Genomic DNA, 27,911 nt, shown 5'->3' on the forward strand with positions numbered 1-27,911 from the left:
AAAAATACTCCTATAATTAATAAGTGAGTTTATCAAGGTGGCAAGATACAATATCCACATACAAAAATTGATCATATTTCTATATAGTAGCAATAAACACATGGACAGCAAAATTAAAGATACAATACCATTTACAATGTCTAAAAGAGAAAAACTAAGTAAATACTTAGGTTTAAATCTAACAAAATGTGTATAGGATTTGTATGATAAAACTGACAAAGCACATTTTAAAATCAAAGAACATCTAAAAGGGAAATATGTTCATTGATTAGAAGACTTGACCTAGTAAAGATGTCAATTCTTCCCAAATTGGTATATTACATACATTTAATGCAATTTGAATCAAATTCCCAGTAGATATAAAAAAGACTATTCTAAAATATATATGGACAGGCAAAGGAACTAGACAAGCTGAAATAATTTTGACAAAGAATGCAATGGGAGGGATAAGTCTACCTAGTTTCAAAACAGTATGATATTGTCAGACAGAAAGGCACCAAGATAACCCCAAAATAAATCCACACAAATATACCCAATTGACAAAGGAGCGAAATCAATTCATTGGAGGTAGAACAACTTTTACATCAAATCATACTACAGCAACTGGACATTTCCAGGCTATAATAAAATAAAATAAAACGAAACTTGACCTTTAATCTCACATCTTACACAAAAATTAATTCTAAATGGAATATGGAGTTAAATGTAAAATGCAAAACTATATAACTTTCAGAAAAAATGGGAGAACATTTTTGAGAGTTGGGTCTATATAATGTTCTTATACTTGACTCCAAAAGCATGATCCATAACAAGAAAAAAATGGATAACGTGGACCTAATCAAAATTATAAAATACCCTAGTAAGATGAAAAGACAGATTACAGGTCAGGAGAAACGACAGTAGAATTCCTATAAGTTGACTGCCCAGCAGACTGTCACGAACTGGTCAACCTATGGAGGCGGTCAACATAAGGAACTAGGTCTACTGTATACTGAATACATGTGGTGCATGTCCAGTCTATGAAAATTAGGTCAAGTTAAGGAGATGGCCAGTGTAGGGAGGTGGTCAGCTATGTAAGTTCTACCGTATTTGCAAATCACATATCCAACACAGAATTTCTATCTAGAGACTCCTGTATATAGAACACTTAAGATACAACATTAACCCCTCCAAAATAACAACCAAAAATATGCAAAAGATATGCGTAGACATTTCACCAAAAAGAATATACAGAAACTTAGACACGAATGTACATAGTAGCTTTATTTCTTAATAATCAAAGCTTGGAAATTGCCCAAGGGTCCTTAAGTGGGTATATGGCCAAACTATCATATATCCATACCATGAAACACCATGCAGTAAAAAGCAACTAATACATGCAAAAACTAGAATGAATCTCAAGAAAAAAAATCTCTGAATGAAGCAAGCCAGTCTCAAAAGGATACAGACTGCAGGATTCAATCTATATGATTTGTGTAACACGTAATTATAGAGATGGAGAACAAATTGGTGATTGCTAGAGGTTAGAGCTGGAAGTGGAGAGGGAGATTGGAGCCATAAAAGAGTAGCACAAGGGAGTCTTGTGATGATGGTATAGTAAATACATTGAGTGTGGTTGTGGTTAGACCTAGCTATACATGAGCTAACATTGCATTCCAGGAAACCCTCAATTCCTGGCAAAGCAGACAGTTGGTCACCATAGTAGATGGTCCCCTAGCAGGGGCCATAATGCAGCCCCATGTCTCTAAGAAGTTTGGGCTTCACTTGGTCAAAAATCCAGGTCCTCTGGCTGCTTAAGAAGAAAACTTACAGGGGCCAGAGCAGATACAAGCTAGAGGTACTGTTCCACTAGGGCAAGGAAGAAAGGTGGCCTGATGTGGTCAATGGGCCAAATGTTCACCAAACTCTTGCTTTTCCTCCAATATGTAGCACAGGCTAGACTACATTCCCCAGCCACTCTTGCAGGAAGGTGGGGCATGTGACCAAATTTTGGCCAATGGGACATGAGGAGACATGCTGTGTCCTTCCCATAAGCCCCACCCCTTCTCGAGAATTTTAAACCACAGAGGGCAGAACACAAGCTGGAAGGATCCTGTATCTTTTTTTTTTTTCACAGACCATTAGCAGTTTATTTATTTATTTTTTTATTGTTAAATCATAGCTGTGTACATTAGTGCAATCGCCTATACCCATTCTAAGATGCACCATAGATGTGGCCCCACCTATTACCCTCCCTCCACCAAAACCTCCCCCCTCCCTTCCCCTTCCTTGGCCCTTTCCCCATAGTCTTGTGCTATAGTTGGGTTATAGTCTCCATGTGAAAGCTATAATTTAGCTTCATAGTAGGGCTGAGTACATTGGATACTTTTTCTTCCATTTCTGAGATACTTTGCTAAGAAGAATATGTTCCAGCTCCATCCATGTAAACATGAAAGAGGTAAAGTCTCCATCTTTCTTTAAGGCTGCATAATATTCCATGGTATACATGTACCACAATTGGCTAGTCTATTCGTGGGTCGATGGGCACTTGGGCTTCTTCCATGACTTAGCAATTATGAATTGGGCTGCAATAAACATTCTGGTACAGATGTCTTTGTTATATTGTGACTTTTGGTCTTCTGGGTATAAACCTAGTAAAGGAATTATAGGATCGAATGGCAGGTCTATTTTTAGGTCTCTAAGTATTCTCCAAACATCCTTCCAGAAGGAACGTATTAGTGTGCATTCCCACCAGCAGTGTAGAAGTGTGCCCTTTCCTCCACATCCACGCCAACATTTCTGGTTTTGTGATTTTGTTATGTGGGCTACTCTTACTGGGGTTAGGTGATATCTCAGACTAGTTTTGATTTGCATTTCTCTGATGATTAAGGATGATGATCTTTTTTTCATGTGTTTGTAGATTGTGCGTCGGTCTTCTTTAGAGAAGTTTCTCTTCAAGTCCCTTGCCCACCCTGAGATGGGGTCACGTGTTCTTTTCTTGTTAATACGTTTGAGTTCTCTGTGGATTCTGGTTATTAGACCTTTATCGGAGGTATAACCTGCAAATATTTTCTCCCATTCTGAGGGCTGTCTGCTTGCTTTACTCACTATGTTCTTGGCTGTGCAGAAGCTTTTTAGTTTGATCAGGTCCCAGTAGTGTATTTTTGATACTGCTTCAATTGCCTGGGGAGTCCTCCTCATAAAATATTCACCCAGGCCGATTCCTTCAAGAGTTTTCCCTGCACTTTCTTTAAGTATTTTTATAGTTTCATGTCTTAAATCTTTTATCCAGTGAGAGTCTATCTTAGTTAATGGTGAAGTGTGTGGGTCCAGTTTCAATCTTCTACAGGTTGCCAGCCAGTTTACCCAGCACCATTTGTTAAACAGGGAATCTTTTCCCCACTGAATGTTTTTAATTGGCTTGTCAAAGATCAAATAACGGTAAGTAGCTGCATCCATTTCTTGGTTCTCTATTCTGTTCCAGACATCGACTTCTCTGCTTTTGTGCCAGTACCATGCTGTTTTGATCACTATGGATTTATAGTATAGTCTCAGGTCTGGTAGCGTGATTCCTCCTGCTTTGTTTTTATTGCTCAGTAATGTTTTGGCTATTCGAGGTTTTTTCTGATTCCATATAAAACAAAGTATTATTTTTTCAAGATCTTTAAAGTATGACAATGGAGCTTTAATAGGAATTGCATTAAAATTATATATTGCTTTGGGCAGTATGGACATTTTAACAATGTTGATTCTTCCCAGCCATGAGCATGGTATGTTTTTCCATCTGTTAACATCTTTGGCTATTTCTTTTCTTAGAGTTTCATAATTCTCTTTGTAGAGATCTTTCACATCCTTTGTTAGACATACTCCCAAATATTTCATCTTCTTTGGCACTACTGTGAAAGGAATAGAGTCCTTGACTGTTTGTTCGGCTTGCTTATTGTTGGTATATATAAAGGCTACAGATTTATGGGTGTTGATTTTGTGGCCTGAGACATTGCTATATTCCTTGATCACTTCTAAAAGTTTTGTAGTAGAATCCCTAGTGTTTTCCAGATATACGATCATATCATCTGCGAAGAGTGAAAGGGATCCTGTACCCTTGCTATACTGTGGAGGATTTTCTGATCAGGAACACATGCTTAGTATGTTGCGGCCATTATGACCTATCTTCATCTATTTATAACAGCATTTCCTTAAGTGACACCCTGGGGTACACAGCTCCTGGGCATACCATCACCATCACTAGCCTTGATGTCCTCCCTTGGACACCCGTGTTGGGGTAAGGGGCTGGATGGCAGACTGAGATGCCTGCGCAGCCCCCTACAGCCTCAAAGAACCCAAGAACTTCTGAGCATCTCAGGGTGGGGAGGGGCCTTCTGTACCTTAGTGAGAGTGGAAATATGGGTCCTTAAGAGAAGAGTCATATCTTGATGTGCTTACATTACTGGAAATAATGATTTAATAAGCTTAAAACCAATATTCAAATGTTTATTATGAGTAGGTTAGGAATTGAATTAAGAAAATAATTATAGGCGGTGCCGGTGGCTCAGTGGGTAGGACTCCAGCCATATACACCAAGGCCGGCAGGTTCGAGCACAGCCTGGACCAGCTAAAGCAACAATGACAATTGAAACAACAACAACAACAACAAAAAATAGCCAGGCATTGTAGCAGGCACCTGCAGTCCCAGCTACCCGGGAGGCTGAGGCAAGAGGATTACATAAGCCCAGGAGTTTAAGGCTGCTGTGAGCTGTGATGCCACTGCACTCTATCCAGGGTGACAGCTTGAGACTCTGCCTCAAAAAAAAAGAAGAAGAAGAAGAAGAAAGAAAGAAAAGAAAAGAATTACAGATAATGGACAAAAGGGAACAGAGACAGGAGAGAAATAGATCAGAGAAACCCAAAATCCAGTGCAAATGCATAGCCTGGAAGCCTTAGAACCCTAGTAATATCAGATTCTGGAAGGACTGAGAAGGCTGTCACAGAACCCCAAATCCCATCTGTGTCATTCAACAAATGGGGACACTGAGCTCATGGGAATAGGAAGTACATGAGGTCCCACGTAATCAAGGGATGAGTGAAGGAACGCCTATTTTTTCTTTCTTCTATTCATTCACAAATATTTATTAATCACTTAATGTATCAAGGTTCCATCAGAGGATTCACAAGTTAGCAAGTTACGAATATGAACAAGCTGGAGGTGCTTGGTACCATGGAGGGCAAAGCAGGACATGTGGATATAGGGAATGGTGCTCTGTCTTATCTGGAGTGGGCAGAGAGGACCCCTCTGGGGAGGCCACATAGAGCTGAAACAAGCCCTAGGATACACAGGGAAGGATCTTCCGGGCAAAGGGAACAGCACAAAGCCCCACAGAGGACACATAACAGCAGTTTGAGAAACAAGAGGTGGCCTGGGTAGCTGGAGCAGAGGTGGACAGTGAAGGAGAAGAGGTGAAAAGCCACATCCTGCCGACTTGCTTGGCTGTCAGTAGCCCTGGCCTCTGCATGACCCACAGTGCACACGGCTCCTCTCCAGCCCTGCTCATGTGCCCTTGGGACTTTGGAGACCCCGGGGGATGACTACCCGCCTTCCTAAGTCTTGATTTTCTGGTGTACTTACATGTGATGGACATTGGACATCTATCTCAGCTTTGTTCTTGACTTGCTGGACTACCTAATGGAGGCACCCCTCCCTACTCCTGACACCTCAATGGCCCCACATGTGAAAGGGCACTGTTAGGATGGGCTGGCTCTGATGTTCCACTGAGATGCCCAGGGTGTTCTCTGCCCATGTTCGTAGAGCCCCCCAGAAAGAACAGTCAGGCCAGGACTTCAGCTGCCACACTCGCTGTGTCTTACTCCTGCCCTTGACGTGCCTTTGGTTGACCCTCATTGCGCTAGGGAAAGGAGCTGGAGGAGACATCAGCATTTACCTTCCATTTCTTTAGGAACAAGACATACACAGAGGAAAAAGGAAGGAGAATTGTTCAGAAAGAGAATACCAAGGGTGATTTCTCTGGGACTCTAAGACTCCTTTCCTTCTGATGAGACTGTGCCTGAGTAGCAGCTAAGAGGGGCAGAGTCACTGACCTGCTGTGTGGCCTTAGGCAAGTCACATAGCCTCTCTGAGCTTCCACTTTCTCCCCTGAAAAGTGGGGTTAATCAGAATGGCAACACTGAGTGGACAGTTAGATTTTGTGTGAAGTTCTTAACAATGCTGAGCACATACGCCTCAAAAACGATAGCCATCCTCATCAACCTCATTGTTATTACTTTTTTAGGTGGACAGGGCGACAGGAGGTGGCCGTGTGCTTTTGGATTCAGGAAGGATTTGGCTCTGAAAGGGTTAAAATCGAGCCATCTGCTCCCAGTCTGGTGATAAGGTTGGAGGAAACACAGTCCAGGTCCCTAGCCCTGTCACACGCGAATTTATGAGGTGCTGGTCACTTTGAGTCAAAGAGTAGCTCCCCCCAGGCTGCACAGGAAGCCTTCAGAGTTATCAAGACACTCTGGAAAAAAAGAGACAGACCAGAGAGAAAAAGTGAGAGCCAGGCAGCTGGGAGCCCCCTCATCACCGCGCCCTGCAGGAGGAGAGAAAGGGGGAAACGGGCGAAGATAGAGAAAAGGAAGAGTCAGAGGGCGAGCCGGGTGAATACGGAGACAGTGCGGCGGAGATAGAACGGGAATGGCAGCTCCAGGACAGTGACGAAGGCACAGACGGGACAGGGGTCCAGGGGAGAGGAGCAGAGCCGGGAGGCGCGCAGAAAGACTGAGGAGACCCGGAAGGAAGGAGCGGTCCTTAAGGGCCAGGAGAAAGAAACAGAAAGGGAGGTGTGGAGAGAGGAAAAAAAAAAACAAAACACAGGCGGGGAGTGGGCGCAGGACACGGGGGAGGGTCCCTGGGTGTCACACGCCTGCACCTGAGTGTGCGCGCGTGTGCATTCCTCGGGCTGCCCGGCCGCGGTGGGTCTGTGCACGTGCGTAGGCCGGTGTAGGGGGCGGGAACGTCGCGAGGCCGCGGGCTGCCGGGCAGACTGACCTCCGGGACCCCAGCCCCGGCGACCCCCGCTCCCACCCCGGCGTGAGCCCAGGCCCCGAGGGGGTTAACGCGCCGCCCCCGCCGCGCCGGCTCCTCCCCGCCAGGGCAGTGCCCAGGCTCCGCCGACGCCCTCACTCGACCTGGCGGCGGGCCCCTGGGCTGACGGCAGGTCCCTGGCGGCCGGACGGACCCGTGCCCAGCGGATGCGCCCGCCGCGCCCAGAGCAGCCCTCGCGCCCGCCGCGTCGCCGCCGGGCCGTCGGGCCGCCCGGGGAGCCCCTGCAGCGCCACCCGGGTGCCAGGAGCCCTGCGTGCCCGCCCAGACCAGGCTGCCCAGATGCGGGCGCCACTTTGCCTGCTGCTGCTCGTCACCCACACCGTGGACATGCTCGCCCTGAATCGAAGGAAAAAGCAAGGTACGTGGCGAAGTCGGGCAGGGTGGTCAGGCAGGCGCTGTGGGCAAACCGGGGATGGCCCCTGCCCTCGGAGCCACTGGCTCCTCCAGATAAGCAGGCGTCAGTCCCGCTTCACAGATGGGGAGACCGAGGCTCTGGGGCACCCAGTGAGAGAACCGTTGAGCTAGCTGGACCAAGGAGGCTTTCCGCGGAGGGAAGGGACTAGCAGGGATCTCCCGAAGTCCCTGCCCCATCACTGACTCTGACTCAGGCGTCACCTTCCAGAGGGCAGTGGTCCTCGATGGGGTCTCCTCTGGTGAGCTCAGGCAGACTTGAGATCTGAGTTCAAGTTCACTTATTGTGGGGATGACTTGGAAGAACTCCAGCCCCTCAGAGAGCCTCAGTTTTTCCATTTTGACCTCTTAAGGCCAATGGGAAGGTGAACCAAGTTTCAGATTATAAACATACCAGTGGCCCCATGCACCCTCACCTCAGGGGCCTATGCTGCAAGAGGCAGGATGTCCTCAGGAGGTGAGTTTGAGTCTATCTCCATAGAGTCTGTGTGGCCGAGGAGGGCAAGCTGGTGGGCAGGTGTCCTGGCTGAGCAAGCCCTTTGCAGCCCTTTGGCCTCTGGGTGCCAGTCTGTGAATAGGGGTTCCCACACACTGTCTTGTTGAATCCCCACTGTGTCCTCATGACATAGAGGCATCCCATTTATTAAAGCCGGGGCTTCCAAGGTTCAAACAGGTTGTCACTTTGCTAAATTGTCCAGCAGATGAATAGGAGACATAGTGTCTTCCCTTTTTCTAGCTCTGATGTTGGGTCTGAGCAGGGCTTGCCCTCTGGGGAGTTTTAGCCCATTGATGTGAAAAGCCCAGTGTGGACACAGTAGCTCCTGGAGGGACCAGGATGAAGAGAGAGGCTTTGGGAGGTGGGATTGAATGGGATTGGGGGCGATGTGGCACCAAGGGCCCCAATCCCTGTAACAGAGGGACCACAGGAGTAGAGAGGTGAGTGGGCTTTTGCTGAGCTGGGGCCAGTTTGGGATTCCATGGGGGTGCTCCTCGGTGAAAAGCCTTTGTTTAGTGGTTAAAGGCATGGCCTCTGAAACCAGCCCACTTGAGTTCAAATCCCAGGTTCCCCACACACCAGCTCAGGGAAGTTACTTTGCCTCTCTAATCCTCAGTTTATCCATCTGAGAGTCTTTTAGAAATCTCTAAAATCCTTCTCAGTTCTAAAAAGACTCCCTCTCCAAAACCATCTTTCCTCACATTGATTCATCTTTCAAATGGGAATAATGCTCTTAAGCATCCAAGTCGTAAGCAAGATTATAGGCAAGACTGAATGAGCCAGTGTGTATGGTAAATAAGTAGCTGAGTGCACAGGCTCCTGGTGGGTGCTTATAAGCTTTCATCATTCTCACTTCCTGTGCACTATCCTTAGCTCCTCATAATAGCCTCGTGGAGGGAGGGAGAGAGATGTTTATTTTCAAGGTAATTTTTTTGTTTTTTTTTGGCCGGGGCTGGATTTGAACCTGCCACCTCTGGCATATGGGGCTGGTGCCCTACTCGTTTGAGCCACAGGTGCCGCCAGAGATGTTTATTTTCTAGATGAGGAAACAGGTAGAACGGGGCACTGATTGTCCAAGGTTGCACAGCAGGTAAGGGAAAAAGTAGATTTGAATCTTAATTTGTCTCCACACGATGGTGAGATCTCTCTTGATCTGTATTGGTCTTCCTTCTCTGTTTCTCTATCTGAAGAAGAGCTAGTTTGGAAGATCTTTAAAATGTTTCTCAGTTCTAAAAACAAGTGTGGGGAAGAAAAATAAAGAAAAATGAAAAATTCCAACTCCTCCCCCCATCTGCAGTGCAGCACACCGTCCCCCTCCCCCGACTCCCAGGAGCTTGGTAAAGAGGTGAGGAGACAGCTGCTCCTTACACTGCCCCAGTTTGGTGAGGGGCTCTCAGCAGCCTTTGTCCCAGCAGCTGATCTCTTGTCTCTGGGACCCAATCTGCCCAGCATCTTCAGAAGAGAGGCTCGGAGCTCCATTTATTAGTGGGATACAGTGGAGATAGACTTGGATTTCAGTCCTATTCCTGACTGAGTTGTGCTGTGTGGCCTTGGTGTGGCTTCAGGTGGGCAGATTTCCTTCCTTTCCCCAGCCACAGCCACAGTTTCCCCATTGGCACGGGGGTGGGGAGCAGGGACTAGATAAATCCTTCCTAGAGCATATTTTGCAAGGCAGCCATAGGAGTCCTGGCTACATAGATTGGAGAATGCTGGGGTTTGTAGATTTCTTGACTGCAGGACTTCTCAGAGCATGATGTGGAGGTGGAGACAGAAGAAAGCCTTTCCCACATGTATTGCCCATTGGACATCATTTCCTCTAGGGCATCTGCTTGGAGAACACTGCATGCAATCCCCCAGGGTCCTACTATCTTAGACTTTCTCGTCTAACTTTGGCAGAAGAATGTGCCCTGAAGACACCTGGGTATTGTCAGTGCTTCATTCATTCATTCACTTGTTCATTTAACAACTGTCACAGGGCAGCCTATGTGTCAGGCTCTGTGTTGAGGACCTTGGGGATACCGGAGTGACCAGACCTGGGCCTGTCCTTTGAAGAGCCGCTGGTATGGAGGGAAGACCCTTCCCTGCCCTTCCCCAGCTCTTCCCATGCCTAGGACCTTGGCCTCAGCCTTCAGTCTCGTCTGCAAGGTCAGGAGGAACAATTTACCAGGCCCGGCAGCTGCCCAGTCTGAGCCGTCACCCTTGGGGCCTGGCTCCCACAGAACCATGTTTCCTGAGGCTTTAGCGTCACTGTTTTTTGATGAAACCCAATTTTTCTATTTCTGAGAAAGAACGAAAGAAAAAGCTTGAGAAAGTTTCTTGGATCTCAAGTGTCTCTTACAAAACAGCATTTTGATTAATTGAGTATAAATGAATCAGAACCAGATGGGGGCATTTCTTTTGAAACATGCTGGGGTGTCCTGGTAATGGGACAGACAGGAAGAAGAGGGGGCTCTGCTTCGCATCCCCCACCCCTGGATCTGGAACTGCATTTAGGCAATGACTTTCCCTGACATTCAAGGGGGTTGGGGGCTCCCCTCAGTCACATGGAACTCCTAGATCCTTCTAGACCCAAGATAACAAGGGGCAGAGCAAGGAGCCCTGGAATTCAGGTAGGCCCAGATTCAACTCCTGAGCCCTCTTCTGTCCCAGAATGTGACCTTGGGTAGGCCATGCGCCTTCTCTGACCCGTGGTTTCCATGTGTGTGACATGGGAACAGGTGTACTTGCCTCTGTCGGATGCTGGAAAGATTGACCACAGCTCTAGAGAGAAGGTGCCCAAAGTTACACAGTAGGGTCTTCATAAGGACTCACCCTCTTTCCCTTCCCATTTTACATCAGAGTGGGATGTGCTGTGGATTCGGGGGAGGGAGTCTCATGTGGGGTGAGTCTCACCTCTGCTTTATGCTTGCTGTACATCCCAAGCAAAACGTCTGCCCTCTCCAAAGGCAGAATTGCCCATTTTATTGCCTCGCTTTATTGTAAAATGACTGCAGCAGTGCCCATGCCAGACGCTATGTTATATGGATTGAATGTAATGCTTCTATGTAGATTGTAAAGCCTGTCCCTTGTACACAGACAGAGATGCTGAGACCTGGGCAAGCAGGGACAGAGATAGGTAAGGACCATGAATGCTGGCATCCAGGTGAAGCCAGGCTCAGATGACAGGGCAGTTCTGAAAGGGAGAATAGATTCCTGCAGAGCAGAGTAAGGGTAATAATTGGGCACTGAGGGCTGAGGGATAGTGCTATGTCTCAGGAGAAGGCCATCTTGGGCCTCTGGGCCAGGGTTCCTTCATCTTAGGGGGGCTGATTGAGACATGGAAGGCAGAATACTTGGCACATAGTAGGTGATCATTCAACCGAGCTCCACACACCCTCCCTCTTCCTCTCAGCAGTTCTGAAGCCATCATGGCTGCAAAGATGTTACTTTCAACTCACACTGCCTCATTTCCCTCTCCCATGGATGGAAACCATCCACCCTAGCCTGGCCACTGGAGGGGTTTCTGGAGGCCACTGGGGGAGGCCTAGACCCTTGCTGGGAGCTCTGCATGTGGGGATGTGAGTCCTCACTCTGCCACTGCTGTGTGTTACACCCATTTTCCCAGACAAGAGAACTAAGGCTCAGAAAGGATCAACGGCCTATGTTGAAACTCACAGCACCTGAACTACAATGCAGATTCAGAGTTCTGGAGGCTCGAAAGCCTGTGCATAGAAATAGAAATGAGCCCTGTCAGGATTTGCTGAGGGCTACAAGGCGGAGGCATTTGAGAGGAGCCTCATCAGAGGGGTAGGATTTAGGATTTTATTAGGCAAAGGTGGCAGTAGGTTGGGGACTCCTGCAAGAAGAAAGGGGAGTCTTGCCGGGTGGGAAGGGCATGAAGGACCATGGGGCCAGGGGAAGTGAAGATCTGATTGTGTCATAAACAGGGCCAGAGAGCAGTCATGGAGGGCCTTGGGTGCCAATCAGCTGTTATGAAGAAATATTTATTGAGTCCTTCCTTGGGGGCCAGTGCCCGGGCTAGGCGTTGAGATGAGTGCTCCACCATCCCTGCCATCAGAGGGTCCAGTGTCTCCTTGAAATTCCTCAGCGAGAACATCATGGACAGGACCCCTGATGTTGCTCCTCAACACAGCCTTGAGAAGCAGGCCAGGGCTGGCCCCCATCTCCCCTGAGGAACTGGACACTCAGCGAGGGGATGTTGCTTGGTTAAGGTGTCACATGGCTAAGATTTATCCATCCATCCTTCCCTCTAGTGAAAAACTGAAGCTCATAGGAATCTGAAGCTTTTCAAACTGTGGTTTGAAGTCCATTGGCAGATCAGAGCAATACATTTAGTAAATTGTAGCCAGCAGTTTTGAATGAAATGGAATGGAATGGAAAAGAACAGAAAAGAATTGAATAAAATAGGGTCACACCAGCAAACTTTTTTGTAAAGGGCCAGACACTAAATATTTAAGGCTTTGTGGGTCACAGATGACCTGCCACATAATTCCTTTATTCTTAGCTCACAAGCCACACAGAAATAGCCAGATTTGGTCCACAGGCTTCAGTTTGCCTCTTTTTTAGAAGGTATCAGAGTGCATTGCGAGCATTAAGATTAGTATTTTGGGCCAGGCGCAGTGGCTCACGCCTGTAATCCTAGCACTCTGGGAGGTCAAGGCAGGTGGATTGCTTGAATTCAGAAGTTTGAAACCAGCCTTGGGGGGTGGGGGGAGAAGAGTGAGAGCCCATCTCTATTAAAAATAGAAAAATTAGCCAGGTGTTGGAGTGGACACCTATAGTCCCAGCTACTCAGGAGGCTGAGGCAATAGGATCACTTGAGCCCAAGAGTTTGAGGTTGCCGTGAATTATGACATCACGGCACTCTATCCAGGGCATCAAGGTGAGACTGTCTCAAGAAAAAAGAAAAAGATTAGTATTTTGAGCAATGTGTTTCAGTTTACATCTATGCATAAATGTGTGTACAAATGGGTGGCATGTATGCACATGGGGGGCTATGCACATAAATGTGGATGTGTGCGTGTGAATGAGTATGTGTACCATTGTGTGCACTCTGTGTGCTATGTGTGTACTTACATAGAAATGTATTTCTTACCATTGTAAGTGGCCTCTCTTCCGTGCTTAGTCATTTTCAGTCGTGACCTCATGCAGGCCCTCCTGACAGCTGTAAGAGGCAGGTTTCAGGGGGATCCCTGTTCTGATCTCCAGATGAGGAGACTGAACCCCAGTGGTTCGCAGGAAAGCTGGGCTGGGAACCCAGGGTGTCTGACTTTGGAGCTCCAACCACTTCTCTCCAGAATTGCCCAGTAAGCCACAGCCACTCCATACACACTTTGCAGGTCCTTAGTTTAGACCCTTGTTTCTGATCGCCCTCAATCTGGCAACCATGTCTTTCCCCAGTGTGTGGGTTTTGGTCCCTGGAAGGTGAATGACCCGTCAGAGCCCTAAATAGCCTCCCTCCTTAGGCACCCCTGAACAGCCAGCGTGGGCCTTTTGCTTACTCCTTTCTCATGAGTCCTCACCCCAGCCCCACCTGGTGCACATGGGCGCCCCCACCCTCCTCTCTTACAGAAGAGGAAAGCTGGTTCAGAGATGGGGACAAGCTTATCTAAGGTCACGTAGCAAATATGTGTGTGACCTGGGTCTTCCTGATTCCAAAACCCACAGGAGCAAATCCTGCCTACTGTAGACTTCTCCAGAAAACCTATCTAATGCTGCTGTTGACCACCCTCGTTTGTATGGCACTGTATAGTTTGCATAGCAGTTTAACTTTCATTTCCTCCCTTGAGTTTTGGAGAAAGGTTATAGAACAGTGGCGTATTAGAGCTAAAAAGAGACTAATGCTTGTAAAATTGGAGGCTTGAGCAGGAAAGCACCCCACCCACGGCGACCCAGCTGTGGATGGAAGTAAGGGGGGGGTGATGAATGCAGCTTTGAATAAGTGGAGGAAGGCAGCCTACTCCCGGGCCTGACAGGTCTGGTTTAGAGCCTTTCAGAGCCTCAGTTTCCCCTCTGTGACTTGGGAGTGCTGTCTGCTTTGCCTTTTCCCCAGAGCTGGGATAAATGTCACCAGGGGAGATGGAATCTAGGAGACTTTCCCAGACTGAGGGCTGTCTGCAGAGCTTTCTTAATAACCAGAGGCCAGCCCAGGGCTGGGTGCCTCTTAAAGGCCACCACGTAGGATCTGTGTCTTGGCTATGTGGTTCCATGGGAGGGACTGTGAAAGGCCTAGGCCAGACATGGAGCCATCGTAGCCTTGAGCCCAGTATTTCCCTCAGAGCCATTGGCTCTGGGCACCACCAGGACAGAAGGGCCCTGGGCATGATGGGCACCCAGGAGCACCCCCTACCTATATCGCTAATGCACATATATGTTCCTACAAACATAAGAAAAAAGATAAGTTTAAGTTTTTGTTTTTTTTTTCAAGTCAAAAGTATTTTATTATCATTCACATGTTTCATGGGGAAAGGAAAGCAGCAAACAGGTCAGGGTTGTATAAAAAAAAAATCCAGGTTTGTACACGCATCTATTTACATCTGGGAGCAGGGCTATTTTGAAATCAGGCACAGCAGCTGCACTTCTCCAATGCCCCTTTGCAGATGCAACCCTGGGCACACTTGGCACAGCCTGCAGGGCAGCAGGAGCAGCAGCTCTTCTTGCAGGACGTGCATTTGCAATCTTTGCATTTGCAGGAGCCAGCACAGCTGCAGGAGCCACCAGTAGCGCAGGAGCAGTTGGGGTCCATTTTGAGCCTGGGTGAGGCCGCAGTTCTGAGGCGACAGGCAAAGAGTTGGTGAGAAGGGCGGGAGGCGCGGTGATAAGTTTAAGTTTTTATTTAACTTTCACTGGCATCAGTTTTAAAAAGTCTTTTTTCAATTTGGTTTTGTGATGGAGCATTTACTCTATGCCAGATGTTACCTGCATTCTTTTGTTTAACAATGTCAGGCTCCATTCAAAGTACTTTATAGATTAAAGATAGAATCTCTTATAGATTCTCTTAATAAACTGTAAGTTTATTTGATTAAGTTCTCTTAATAAACCTGTGAGGTGGGTAGGGGTATTATCTCTATTTTGCAGATGAGAAACTGAGGCACAGAGAGGCTAAGTAACTTGCTCGGGACCACCCAGCCAAAGTTCAGATCCTTCCTAGTCCCAGAGCCCAGGGCTAACTGCAGAGCTCAGTTGCCTCCAGCCTTATTTAATCTTCACACAACCCTGTGAGAGCGCTGTTGTCACATTTTACAGAGGAGAAAACTGAATTGAGAGAGAGGAATGTTACATGTAGTATATGAAATTGCCATTATTTGTAAGTTGAAAACAGATAAATATTAGCAATTTGCTAATGTATTGGCTTGAGACATTATGAAATCCAATACATTAGCAGAGTAAATGTGGCAAAAACCAGGATTTAAATCTGGCCAGTTGATTCCAAAGCTTGGGTCATAACCACCATGCCAGGCCTTCTCCCAATTCATCCATATTATGGCGCAATGTAGTCGTATGATCCTATTTTCGCCTTTCTACAGATGAGACCCTACCCTCTCAAAGAGGGAGATCAACTTGTTGAGGAGACACAGCCAGGACAAGGAGAGGTTTGGGTGTCTCCCCAGGTCTCTGTGGGCTGGGGTGTCCTTTCTTAGCCCTGTGCGACATTCACACGTGCCCTCGGCTCCACCCTTGGAGATTCTTCCAGATCTCTTAGGGAATGGTCTGGTTACCATCTCCTGAAGGGTGAGGCTAATTTCTCCAGGGCAGTGCTGTGCCAGGCTAGACCCCCACCACCTGCCCTGGAATAATTTCTTGTACTAATGCTGGTGACTCATAAGGCCCCTGCTCTGTGGCTCGTGGGGGCTCTGATGTGCCATTGTGGGTGGGGGTTTCTGTTTTTTCTGTTTTCCCCCAGCTGGAAAGAAGGGTATTCCCAAGCCCAGGGGACCCAGTCCACATGGGGAAACCACTCCCTTTCATCAGAAATCTCCACTTTCCCTGGAGCCCAACAGTGGTGCCCACATCCTTGAGGCTGGAGACCTGAAGAAAAGGAATGTCATAACTGCCCTTCCAAGGCCTTTATGGTGTGGGCAAGTGGGAACAGCTGTCTCTAGCAAGTCCCAGATGAGCACAGCTGTCTCTAGCAAGTCCCACAGGCTGTCACAAAGGCCATGGGCTCTGCCACTCACTAGCTGAGTGACCTTGGGCAGGTCACTTCTCCTTCTGTGCCCCTGTTGACTGTCAGCAAAATGGGGAATGAAACTCAGACAAGGCATTCCTAGCACACAGGGAGTACTCGGTCAGTGACTATTTAAAGTGTCTGGTGCCAGGCATGGAGTGTGATATTGGGAACGTGACAGGCCTGGGCTCAGCTCCCAGTTCAGCCTCAGCAAGCCTGGGATGACAACATTTCACTCTTGAATCTCAGTGTTGTCTGTCAGTACAATGGGGACAATAATATCATCTATACTGTACAGTTTTCATGAAGGTCAAGATGACTATGCATGTGACCCACCTGAAACACAGTTGGTGCTCAGTTAATGGTAATCTTGGGCATGCATCATTGGGGGGGGGGGCAGGGGCTCTTTTCTGGTATACAGAGTGTTCAAGCCTGATGTCAGGAATGGCCCTGCCTCTGTCTGAAACGTCCTCAGCAGACCTAACTTGTCAAAAGGTCATTTTGAGGAGGCCACAGAGGATAGGGTGGTCCTAAGCTCCGTGTGACTATGGCACAGTGACCCACCCTATCTCAGCCTCTGTCCTTTATGAACACGCCTTAGCGAATGGCAGGGAAGATGGAATGCTGTGACGTGTGTGTATGTGTGTGTGACATCAGCACATCACAGACCGTAGATGATATGATGAGTATCTATGGATGAGGCAGCGGTGGAGCCTGACATCCTGCCCTCTGCCCACAGCAAGCTGGAAAAATCCAGTCAGATGCTGCCTTTGGACAATACTTTCCTCCCTCCTCCTCCTCCTCCTGCTCCCTCACTCTCCATCCCCTCAGGCATTTGAGCCAAAGGGACACCTTAATTTATAGCACTTTATCAGCATCAATCTTGCGAGACCCTGCTGTCATTGTGTGTGTTTCCTTTATTTTTCTTTCTTCCTTTTTAAAACTGTTAGAAATTGCTGCTTTCTTATTTTACTCGTAAGGGCTGGGCAGGGACGTTCATGCTTGTAATCCTAGCGTTATGGGAGGATCACTTGAGTTCGGGAGTTCGAGACCAGCTTGAGCCAAAACAAGACCCCCATCTATAGTGAAAATAGAAAAACTTAGCCAGGCATGGCAGGTGCCTATAGTCTCAGCTATCCAGGGAAGCCGAGACAGGAGGATTGCTTGAGCCCAGAAGTGTGAGGTTGCAGTGAGCTATGATGGCATCACTGCATTCTAACTTGGGCAAGAGAGTGAAACCCTGTCTCAAAAAAATTTTTTTCTTCCATTTATTTTTAACTTTTAAATTTTATTTTATTTAAACATTTAATTTCGTTTCTTAAGATTCTATTTTTATGAATTTAGTTAATTTAGTTTACAAATGTATTGTTTATTTTAATGAATTCTCACATATTATTATGTTTTTGTTTTTGAATTTTTATTTTATTATTTCCTTTTGTTTTCGAATGTTATTTTGTTTTAAAACTTTTTATTTATCTTTATTTTGCAGTTTTTATTCATAGGGCTTCCTTGTACTAATCACGTATGAATGCCCTGTTGACTTGGACATTTAAAGTATCTTTTTTGAGGCCAGGCATGGTGCGTCAAGCCTGTAATCCCAGCACTCTAGGAGGCCTAGGCAGGTGAATCTCCTGAGCTCAGGAGTTCAAGACCAGCCTGAGCTAGAGCGAGACCCCATCTCTAAAAGTAGCCAGGTGTGGCGGGCGCCTGTAGTCCCAGCTCCTCAGGAGGCTGAGGCAAGAGGATTACTTGAGCCCAAGTGTTTGAGGTTGCTGTGAGCTATGATGCTACGGCACTCTAACTGGGGTGACAAAGTGAGACACTGCCTCAAAAAAGTCTTTCTCAGTCTGACACTCATCCACTAACTTTGTTTAGCACTCACCTTTGGGGAGTAGAACTTGTTAACTTAGCATACTGTTAAAATGGTCAAATCCATGGGCAGCACCTATGGCTCAAAGGAGTAGGGTGCCGGCCCCATATCCTGGAGGTGGTGGGTTCAAACCCAGCCCCGGCCAAAAACTGCACAAAAAAAAAAAAAAAGTCAAATCCACTGTCTCTGGGGGGAGGAAAAGAGAATTGTTCTGCCTCATGGTCTAGGTTTTTTAATCTTATAAAAAGTCCACATAAGAAGGTCTTGTAAGAAGCCACACCCCAAGATGTGGCTATTCCTCGCATGGATGGCCCTTCCCATGAGCAATTCTTCCAGCAAGCGTTACTTGATGGAGCAATCCTCCGGCCTTCCTAAGGACACTACTGGAACTTGTCAAGGCGGGTGACGCTTCTCCTCATCCTCGTTCCTGACCGTCCCCTGGGATCACTGCACGCAGTCAGCACACATCTGCGCAACACTTGCTGTAAGCCGCATCCTGTAGCAGGCTCAACACCAGGGGGGTTTAATGCAAAAGAGATTTCAGGTGGGGACTTCCTACCCCTAGAGCCAGTGACTTTGGTTTGAAGGACACCCTGACACTCCACAGGGGCTCGAGGGGCTGGAATATCTATCCCCAGCCAGCAGCTCGTACATTTCCCGCTCACCTCGGGCTGAGGGCTGCTTGGCTGAATCACTTCAGTGTGTGGACCATTTTACTTTTCTGCACCAACAACCCCCCACCCCTGGGGGTGGGGAAAAAGAAAGAAAAGAAATATGAATGTTTGTGTGCAAAGCAGACTTTACTGAAGGGCTGGGAGGTGCTGCTAAAGGCTCCATCCCTGCAGTGCCACCAGTTCCAGACTATAGATGGCTTTGAGCTGGTCCCTGTATCTTCCCCTCTCCCTCCTGCCTTGACGTGGCTCATATAACTCCTTCACCTCTGCCCCCACAGACAGTATAGGGTCCATCCTGGTGGGCCTCAGACTCTGGGAGAGGCATGGCTTTAAATGACATTTGTCTGTTTGGGGAGGACCACAAGGCAAGCTCCACTGTAACAGGAAGTTAGGAGCTCTGGCTCCAGTTTGAAGCCTGCGTGACCCCTCACTGCAAGTGCTTGGACCAACCTCCTCACCCTCTAGCCTCAGTTTTCACATCTGTGAAATGGACTAAGTATAGCCCATCTTGTAGGGCTGTGGGCTATGGTGGGTTTAAAGAGACTTAACCCAATGACCTAGGAAACACAGGACCTGGAGCACTACACACACTTAGCCAGCATTATCCTGGTTCTACTATTTGCAGTTCTGGTCTCTTCAAAAATCTGCCAGAGTTCACAGCAGCCAGCATATCTGATTGGGTGAGGGTAGGACAGCTGTGGCTGCCCATCTTTGTTTTTAGCCCTAAATCCTGGTTATAACTGAGCAAGAAGTATTATGGTTCCCATTTTGCTGATGGGTAAACTGAGGCCCTCTGAGAGTGGGTACAGAATTTCCAGACCTGTGCAAACCCAGATTTCTTTAGCTTCCTGAGTTTGGATTTGGTGGAGATGGTACCCCAGGATCAGGAAAGTTCTTCAAGGTGGAGCCCCGGCAAAGCCCCCAATCCCTCTGTTCCTCCCACCCCCACCACACAATGGGCCTCTTTCCCCTTGTGAACTAAAAACAAAATCCCACTAACTGAAGGGATGCCTGTCAGCCAAGGAGATCCCAGGAAAAAACCTTAAAACTGCGTTCCCATCCCTGAGGGGATGGGAAGTGTAAAGCACAGTTACACGTGTGTTTCTCTTCATAAATATTCATGACTCCTATCGTTTGTTGAATGTGTATATTTAGCTACCCTGCTCTGTATGAAATGTTCTCTTGAAAGACGAGCTCCTGGCTTGTGGCTGGAGTAGTTTCCCAACCTATCAGAGTGGTTGCTGCAGGTTGAGATCTCTTTGTGAAAAATAAAGCTCTCCTTTTTTAAAAATATAAATCTTGGGTTTTTTAAATCAACACACTTCCTCCCTCCAGCTCCTCCCCACTGGCATCATATGATTTTTTGAGCACTCGCTGTGTGCCAGCTGCTTTGTGTGCATTGTGCACAATCTTAGGGGATTGGTACCCTTTTCACAGGAGAGGAAAGTAGGACCCAGGTGGGTGAAGTCAATTGCCCAGGTCCCCACAGCACCCCCAGAGTCCTGGCTTTGAAGCTGGAGTTCTTGTTCACTGAGCCAGAGTGGGTGAACCCAGGGCAGAGCACGAGGATACAGCTGGTTCCCCTTTGGCGAGTACTTGGCAAATGAGCGAGGTACACTAGGTGCTCCCAGGTTATCCCCTTACTCTGCCCCCAGGCAACCCTTTGATACATCATCATGTTTTGCAGATGAGGTACAAAGGCTCAGAGAGGTCACAGGGCCTGCCCAGTGTCAAGACGGCAGAGCTGGGACTCAGACCTTTGTCTATGACCTGGGTTCCATCCAGCCTGGCACTGCCTCCTGTCGCCCCATTGCCTGGGGCGGTTGTTTGGGGGCCTGGCCTGAGCAGATGTCACTGTGACTTATACCTGTTCTCAACTTTGAGAGTGAATTAGGGAGCCACCCAGATACCAGCCACCACGGGTTTCACCCCAGCTTGAGGGACAAAAGGTGCACAATCTGCCTAAAAACAACCAGAGGGAGCCCCGAACAAGCACCTCACCCCAGCCATTTATGAAAGTGAAGAGAGAACAACAGGTCAAGGAGACAGGACTTAAACCAATGACGGGGAGAAGTGGAAACCATTGGGCATTTATGGAGGAGCTTCTGGGGTAGGCACAGTCATGGGGTTCTAGGATTAGGTCTCTGTAAAGCTCAGGACAAATGACCAAGACCTGCCTAGCACCCCCTGCATGATACGCTGAAAACTAGGCCACACCCCCTTTCATTCTCATAGTAACCCACAAGCAAGGCTTGTCTGTCCTCCTTCCCTGGGTCTGCTTCTCACAGCCTCCAGCCTCACACAGGCTGCTGGGATGACCCCAACACCTTTCTCCAGACTCCCAGCTGGCGCTCTTGCCCCACAGTCATTCCCTCAGTGCCAAAGGCAGCTCTCAAGGTGGCGGATGCTTCAAGACTTGTCCTTCACAGTGGCTTCCAAGCCTCCTTCCAGGATCCAACACCTCTAAACTTCCTGAGCTCATATGCCTTTGGGGTCTGGGCCCTCTACCTTCAGATCTCACTGCCCACTATGGCCTCACTGCCCTCTTCCACCAAGCTCTGTAACTTGCTGGTCCCTCTGCCAAGAGTGCTTTTCCTGTATATCTCAGAGAGGCCCTTCCTGCCATAATTCTCTTCACTCTAATTCAATTCCCCTGCCGTTGTCTGAAATCGTCTGTTTCCCCTTTGAAACATCAACTTTGTAAGGGAAGGATGGCCTTGATCACTGGCATATCCCCAGTGCCTGAAACAGAGTTCTGACACATAGTAGGCCCTCAATAAATATTCATGGAAACAACAAGCTTCCAGTGGTTTGGGGATCGTCTCCATTTTACATATAAGCAAACTGGGATTTAGTAATTGTCCTGGGAAAGAAAGTGTGGAGCTGGGACTTGAGAGCAGGTTTATCTGATCCTAAACCTTGGGTTCCTACCTCTACCCTTCACAGCTTCTTGCTGACTGGGCTGATTCGGACCTTCATGAATGGGGAAGAACAAGGTGACAACAGGATATGTTTCCTTTGGAGTAACAGGGCCCCAGCCGTCCTTAGCTCCAGAGCAGGGTGCAGTGATGGATATAGCAGACCTGGCTGTCCAGTCAAGGGCCGGGTGCTAGGCTATACAAGCCAGACGGGGAGGACCAGCTGGCTGAAGATAAACCTTCAAAGACACCTATCCAGTGACCTGGGCTCTAGTTCCTGCCCTTCAGTGACTCACTGTGTGGCTCCAAAAAATGCCTACCCCCCTCTGAACCTAAGGGCACCATCTGTAAAATGCTGCTATTACCTGCCCCCCTTTGCTACTGATTATAAACTCCCTTCTCAAAAGAAAATGCTGGATTCCATCAGCCACTTCCAGTTTGCCTGTCTTGTAGGTCATAGTAATCTTCATTTTGAAAATTATTAAGGAGGTGAAGCAGTTTTTCACGTGGTTTCTGGCCCATGTGCCTTTCTTTTTTTTTTATTGTTGGGGATTCATTGAGGGTACAATAAGCCAGGTTACACTGATTGCAATTGTTAGGTAAAGTCCCTCTTGCAATCATGTCTTGCCCCCATAAAGTGTGACACACACCAAGGCCCCACCCCCCTCCCTCCGTCCCTCTTTTTTGAATTACTTTTAATATCTTTGCTCATTCCTCCTCCCCTTGAGTTGTTCCTCAAGAGTAAGGTTATCCCCTTACTCTGCTCCAGGCAACCCTTTGACATCATCCTGTTTTGCAGATGAGGTGCAGAGTGATTTGTAAGAGCTCTTTGTATATTAAGGATAGTTATCCTTTGCCTGCTTTATGTGTCACTGACTTAATGATGAGACTGAACATGTAACAGAGGGTTATACATGTGATACTTGCTTCCCCCCCATAATACACTGGCGTATCTCCAAAACTCAATCCTTTATAACTTTGAATAGATCTCAGAGCTTTCTGGTAATGTTCAGGTATTGAGAATCTTGGTCCAGTGCTAAAGTTTTAAAGCATAGGTCTGACTCAAAGCCTTCTTCTTCCTGGTCACTGACTCAGTCCTGACTCCATTGATCGGCCCTGTGGGGAGATTTATCATGCTCTGTCACTCCCTCTAGGGCGAGGAGGCTCCCTCTCAATTTATTTCCTCCTTGTGTGTTGGGAAGCAATAGAAGGAATGGTGATAGAGACAGCTGTCACTTTCCTGGTGCTGCTGTGGCCTCCAAAATTCCCAGCATTGGAAGTTGGAAAACTCAAGACTTATCGCCAATGAGCTACAGGAAAGGAGCCAGGAGCCAGAGTGTTCCTGTGCCCCTATTCATCCTCCCTGTGTGGCAGGCACCGTAATTGGGGCACAGGTGTAATTATTGGGGGAGGAGCATGGGCTTGACCTCTTCTCATCACCCTGTCTCCCCTACCACCCCATAGCACCCCCACAGCCTCATGCCCTTTGGGCTGGGAATCCGTAGCTTGGATCAGGCTCAGTTGCCTCCTTCAATGACCACTTGATCAGGACAGGAAGTTGACAGCAAATTGGCCAGCTGGGGCAGTGCAGGCTCCCCATGACCAGCCCCGCCCCTTTTGCATTTCTCATTCATTCTCCACTCACCCTCATTAGACAGGGACAGACCAACCAGTGTGTGTTCAGCCAGGGGATGAAATGCAGGTTCTCTATCCTTCATAGTTTCTTCCCTCTCAACTCTGATCCCCCAGGCTAGGGAGGTGGGGAAGTGGTCCTGCTCTGCCGCAGCCACTGCTGCACAATCCTCCCTAATCCTCTTTAGACGCCAGCTTACATGGGCTGGGGAGGCACTAGGGGGTGAGGGTATCAGTGGTGGTTAATTCTCTCTCAATAAGTCTTGGAGGGGTATCTGGTCCCAATCTGAGACTCATGAGACTCTATAGCAGTGGTTCCCAACCTGTGGGTCGCAACCCACAGGAACTGTATTAAAGGGCCACGGCATTAGGAAGGTTGAGAACCACTGCTCTACAGAGTAGTGAGATAAGTCCTGTTCATTCATTCATTCATTCAACAAACATTTACAGAGCACCCTGTATACCCTGTGCACTGGGCATGGTGCTGGAAAGTTGGTGAATTAAACCAAGTCCCTGCGAAATGTGCATTTCCAATCTAGTATTATTTTGTATATCTTTCTAAAATGTTTCTACAGGTCTCTAATTTGTCTATTAACTTCATTTAGTAAAACAAATTAGAGGTTTTTGTTTCTTATCCTCACTGCTATTCTCCTGGAGTCTAGAAAAGAGCCTGGCCCATAGTTGGTATTCAAGAAACATCTGCCAGATGGATGGTGGATGGATAAGCAATATGGGGCCCTTAGAAACACAGAGTTTAACTGTCTACTTAACAGATGGAGAAACTGAGGCCAGAGATGGGAAGACACTTGCCTGAGAACCCACAGAATGGACAAGACTCCAAATCTAGGGCTCCCAGAATAGGTTCCCCAAAGATGCTCGCCCTGTGCTGGGTGTGGCTGGAGGCCCAAAATGTATTTCTGACAATCTGCAACCCCTGAGAGCCTCCAGGTCCCAAGGGTGCTGGCTGAGAGGGACTGAGGCTATCCCTGGAACACCAACAGGGCCCAGTGCCAAGGCCCACGCTGACTGAGGACCTGCCTAAGTCAGCCCCAGCTTCTAGACCTGGCTCCTTCCCTGATGCCCTCGAGCAGTGGTACCCTAAGTTTTCCCAGCAGTAGGAGCCAATTGTATTCCAAAGCTCTCTTAGGGCAATTAAGCCTGAGGGGCCTGTTTTTATTGGAACTATTCTGGGGGCTAGGTTCTCCCCAGTACTTAAAAGTATTATAATAAAAACTACCAGTCACTCAGACTGCCTCGCTTTGAGTTCCAGCTTGCCACTTACCAGCTATGTGACCCAGGGCAACTTGCTTAACTTCTCTGTGCCTGAGCTTCCTGCCTGTAAGACAAGATAATCAGACCCATCTTGTCACAACAGTCTGGCCCATGTCAGTGCCCCACAGCTGCTCACAGCTCTCACACTGCTGTGTACCTGTCGCCTGCCAAACCCTCTTCAGAACACGAAGATGGTTATTCCCATTTTACAGATGGGAAAACTGAGGCCAAGAGAGATTATGCTGGGAATTGAACCCAAGCTATCTGTCCCCAGAGCCAGAGTGCTTAACTGCCCCATGATACTAACCACCTCTCCCACTGTGATTAGCGCTCTGGGACATTTGGGCCTCAGGGGGGTCCTTAGAAAGAAAGACAAAGGGAACCAAAAGAACTGGTCTTGAGACCATCCTCACCCTGGTCTTAGCCACACCCCCTCGATTCTTATCCATTTTATGAATTAAGCCCCCATATCACATTTCATCTTAGGGAAAAGGAGGCTTTCTTGACTGAGAAAATGTTCATGCTAATATTTTGTTTTCTGAATATGGGGAAACTGAGGCATGAGGTGATGAGGTACTTTGCCAAAGGTCACAAAAGGAGTCTGAGTCCAGACTGTGACAGGAACCCAGGTCCTAATTCCTCCCTGAGCTCTGTTGATCATAGGACTTCAGCATGAAAAAGTGGAGAAGGTCATTTGTAGAGCAGACTATGAAACCTGGTCACTTTCTCAGTTCTTTCTGGGTTCTTAGGAATCATGAGCCTTCAGATCCCCAGAGAAAGTTTCTCCCACCTTTCCTGGAGCTTGCATACTCCCCAAGGCTCATGAGAGTCTCCTGGGTTTGAAGCAGTGTCCCCCACCTTGTCACAGGGAGCATTCTGATTAGCCAGAGGTGTCCTGGCAGGGTCCTCACATCCTGCTCAGCCAAAACTAAAGCCTTCACAGCATCCCCAAGAGCCACGAGAGGCCTCCACAGTCATAAAGAGCCCTGAGAATCATAAATTTCCCAGGTCCTGGGTATTTTACAGCAACCAGGGTAGGCTCAGAGAGGGTTTCAGAGGCTACGGACCTACCTGAGGTCACACACCAGACCACTTCACAGTGGGACGGAGCTAGGACTGGAAAGAGCCAGAACCTGTCTGAGTCCATTCCCAGCCCTGAAAAATCATTCAACAAGTACTCATTGAGCACCAACTGTGTACCAGATACAGTTACCTGAAGCATGGAGCATTTCAGCAGCTGGTTCAAGGTCACATACAGTAAACCTATCCCCATCACATGAGAAGAAAAGGAACTATTTCCCAATATTTTTTCAAATGAGTGGCAACTTTTTGGCAACTACATACCTGACAACTTCATGCCAGTTTTGCCTATAGGGCTATCTCAAGACAGTTTCTTACACAGTGTCACATACTTGACAGCATTGTGACACTTTCACACACAAGACAGTTTTGTGCCAATTCCACAGACAGATTGGTTTTGTGACAGTTCATGCTCAGGACAGCTTCCTGACAATTCTGTGCTCGTGGCTAACAGGGTGCTGAGCTCTGGGGAGATGGGCCTGGGGGAGCCGGCTGGAGGGGATGACCCCCTTCCCTGTCCCTATCTCAGCTGTTTCTACCTCTGTGCAGCTTGCTTGCCAAATGATGAGGAATCCAATAACAATCCTTTTTTAAAAATATGATCTTTCTGAAGGTCACTGGTGGCTGCTCTGAGCTGCTTAGTGCCCTGGGGGCTCCCACTAAGAACACAAATGTAACTTCTCCTACTGAGTAGCTAACAGAGGGCAGAATGCACAGTCCTTGAGGGATGCGAAAGCGGAGGTTTGGTTTGGTGTGAGAAGAATGCCTGGCACAGACAGCCTGCTCTAGGACAGGGACTTTCTCCACACTGCCACTTGGGGACCTTCTAACCTTTAGAGGTGGGTCTCACCTGTCTGCGCACAAATGCTCAGGCACATCCAGCTCCTCTACTTCCTGTCATGCTGAGTTTGGCAGGGACTGTCCCCAACTTGGACCACTTGGGGAAATATCTGTCCTGTGAGCGGTGAGAGGATTCAGGTTGCCCCTTCCAAATATCACCCCCAATCTCCCCCATTCATCATCAGGCCACCAGGGCAAGGTATCGTGTCCCAGGGAAAGTATTGATGGCCCGAGTCAGCTGTGGGGGTAACTATAGATCTACCACTAGGATGCTAGTTAGCATCCCGCCCTCTGAGGGATACTAACAGCACCTTCCTCCTTGCTACTCAGCTGAGGTCTGGGGCCAGCACCTCCAGATTCCCAGGGGAGCTTGTTAGAAAAGCAGAAGCCCAAGCCCAGCCCAGCCCTTTGGTATCAAAATCGTTTCAACCCCATAGCCCGGGGCACTTGTTGTGCACATTCCAGATTAGGAAGCCGGGGCTGAGCCCATGAGTAGTTTTTGGAGATCTCGCGAGTTCATGCACATGTAACACTGGGCACACGGTAAGCATTAAACCAGCAGCCGGTATTGAAAGGTGATGATGTCACTTGTTTTCAATAAGCAGCCTCAGGTAATCCTGATGCAGGTTTAAATTTGGAGATTACCACTGGCTGTGAAATCAACACATGTGAGTTTGAACCCTGGCTCCGCCACTACCTACAAAGGATTCCAGCCAATTGTCCAGCAGCGGCTGACTTAGGGCATTTCCCTGCCTCTCTGAGCTCAAGTGAGGTGGTCAGAGAATGACTCCTAGAGAGTTTGGAAGGGACCTGATCTGAAAAACAGGGAACACACACCTGCCGATGGGCTTCCTATCAGGCTTGGCTCTGAGCCCCTGAGCAGAGGTCATCAGCTTTCTCTACATTTATACAAGCCTGGTCCTTCCAACCAGACTGATTTCCCTGAGAGCAGTCTTTGAGGGCATCCATTAAGCTACCATTCATTCATTCATTTAAAAAAGAGTTAGTGGGCACCTCCAATGTGCAAGGCGAGGGGATTTGAAGGGGAACAAGCCAAGCTGGGCCCCAGCTCTCAAGGCAGCATCGCTCGTGGATAAAGTAATAACAGCACTCACTCCTCTGCCGTTCGCTGTGCTAAGCACTTGGCATGGATGAGCGCATGTCCTCCTCACAGGTGCCTGGGAGGCACTTGCTACCGTCGTCCCCATTTTACAGAAGGGGAAACTGAGGCTCAGAGTGGTGAAGCCACTTATCTAAGATCACCCAGCCAGAAAGTGGTGGTTTTCCAGACCCTAAAGCCAAGACCACCTCAGGTTCTGCTGAACATGAGGCCCTGTACGTCCCCCTCTCTCCTTCCTACCCTTCCCTTACTGAGAAGTGTCCAGTGCACTGGAGACCTCTAGCGCCACACCCTGGGGAGTCTCCTAGCCAGAAGTCAGGACCCAGAGGGATGGTGCAATCTACCCCCCAGGC

At 48.1% G+C, this 27,911-nt stretch overlaps 2 protein-coding genes across 3 annotated transcripts in view; one reads left to right on the plus strand and one right to left on the minus strand.

Moving 5' to 3' along the window:
* Nucleotides 1–7,327: 7,327 nt before the first annotated feature.
* Nucleotides 7,328–27,911, plus strand: part of RSPO4 (R-spondin 4) — a 39,130-nt gene continuing 18,546 nt past the window's right edge. For both annotated transcript variants that reach the window (XM_053574038.1, XM_053574039.1), the window contains exon 1: nt 7,328–7,436. In XM_053574038.1, coding sequence (XP_053430013.1) covers nt 7,358–7,436 — 79 coding nt within the window. In that variant the 5' untranslated portion in view covers nt 7,328–7,357. The remainder of the gene's footprint in view (nt 7,437–27,911) is intronic.
* On the minus strand, nt 14,480–14,796 carry LOC128573681 (metallothionein-1E-like). Its single transcript, XM_053574040.1, has one exon. The coding sequence runs from the start codon at nt 14,728–14,730 to the stop codon at nt 14,545–14,547; it is 186 nt and encodes a 61-aa protein (XP_053430015.1). The 5' UTR covers nt 14,731–14,796; the 3' UTR covers nt 14,480–14,544.

The sequence above is a fragment of the Nycticebus coucang genome, chromosome 21 (assembly GCF_027406575.1).
Source record: "Nycticebus coucang isolate mNycCou1 chromosome 21, mNycCou1.pri, whole genome shotgun sequence".
In the NCBI taxonomy this organism is placed as follows: Eukaryota; Metazoa; Chordata; class Mammalia; order Primates; family Lorisidae; genus Nycticebus; species Nycticebus coucang.

What these genes read in the sequence shown, in the direction of transcription:
- LOC128573681 (XM_053574040.1), bottom strand. Translation starts at nt 14,730, where the DNA reads ATGGACCCCAACTGCTCCTGCGCTACTGGTGGCTCCTGCAGCTGTGCT.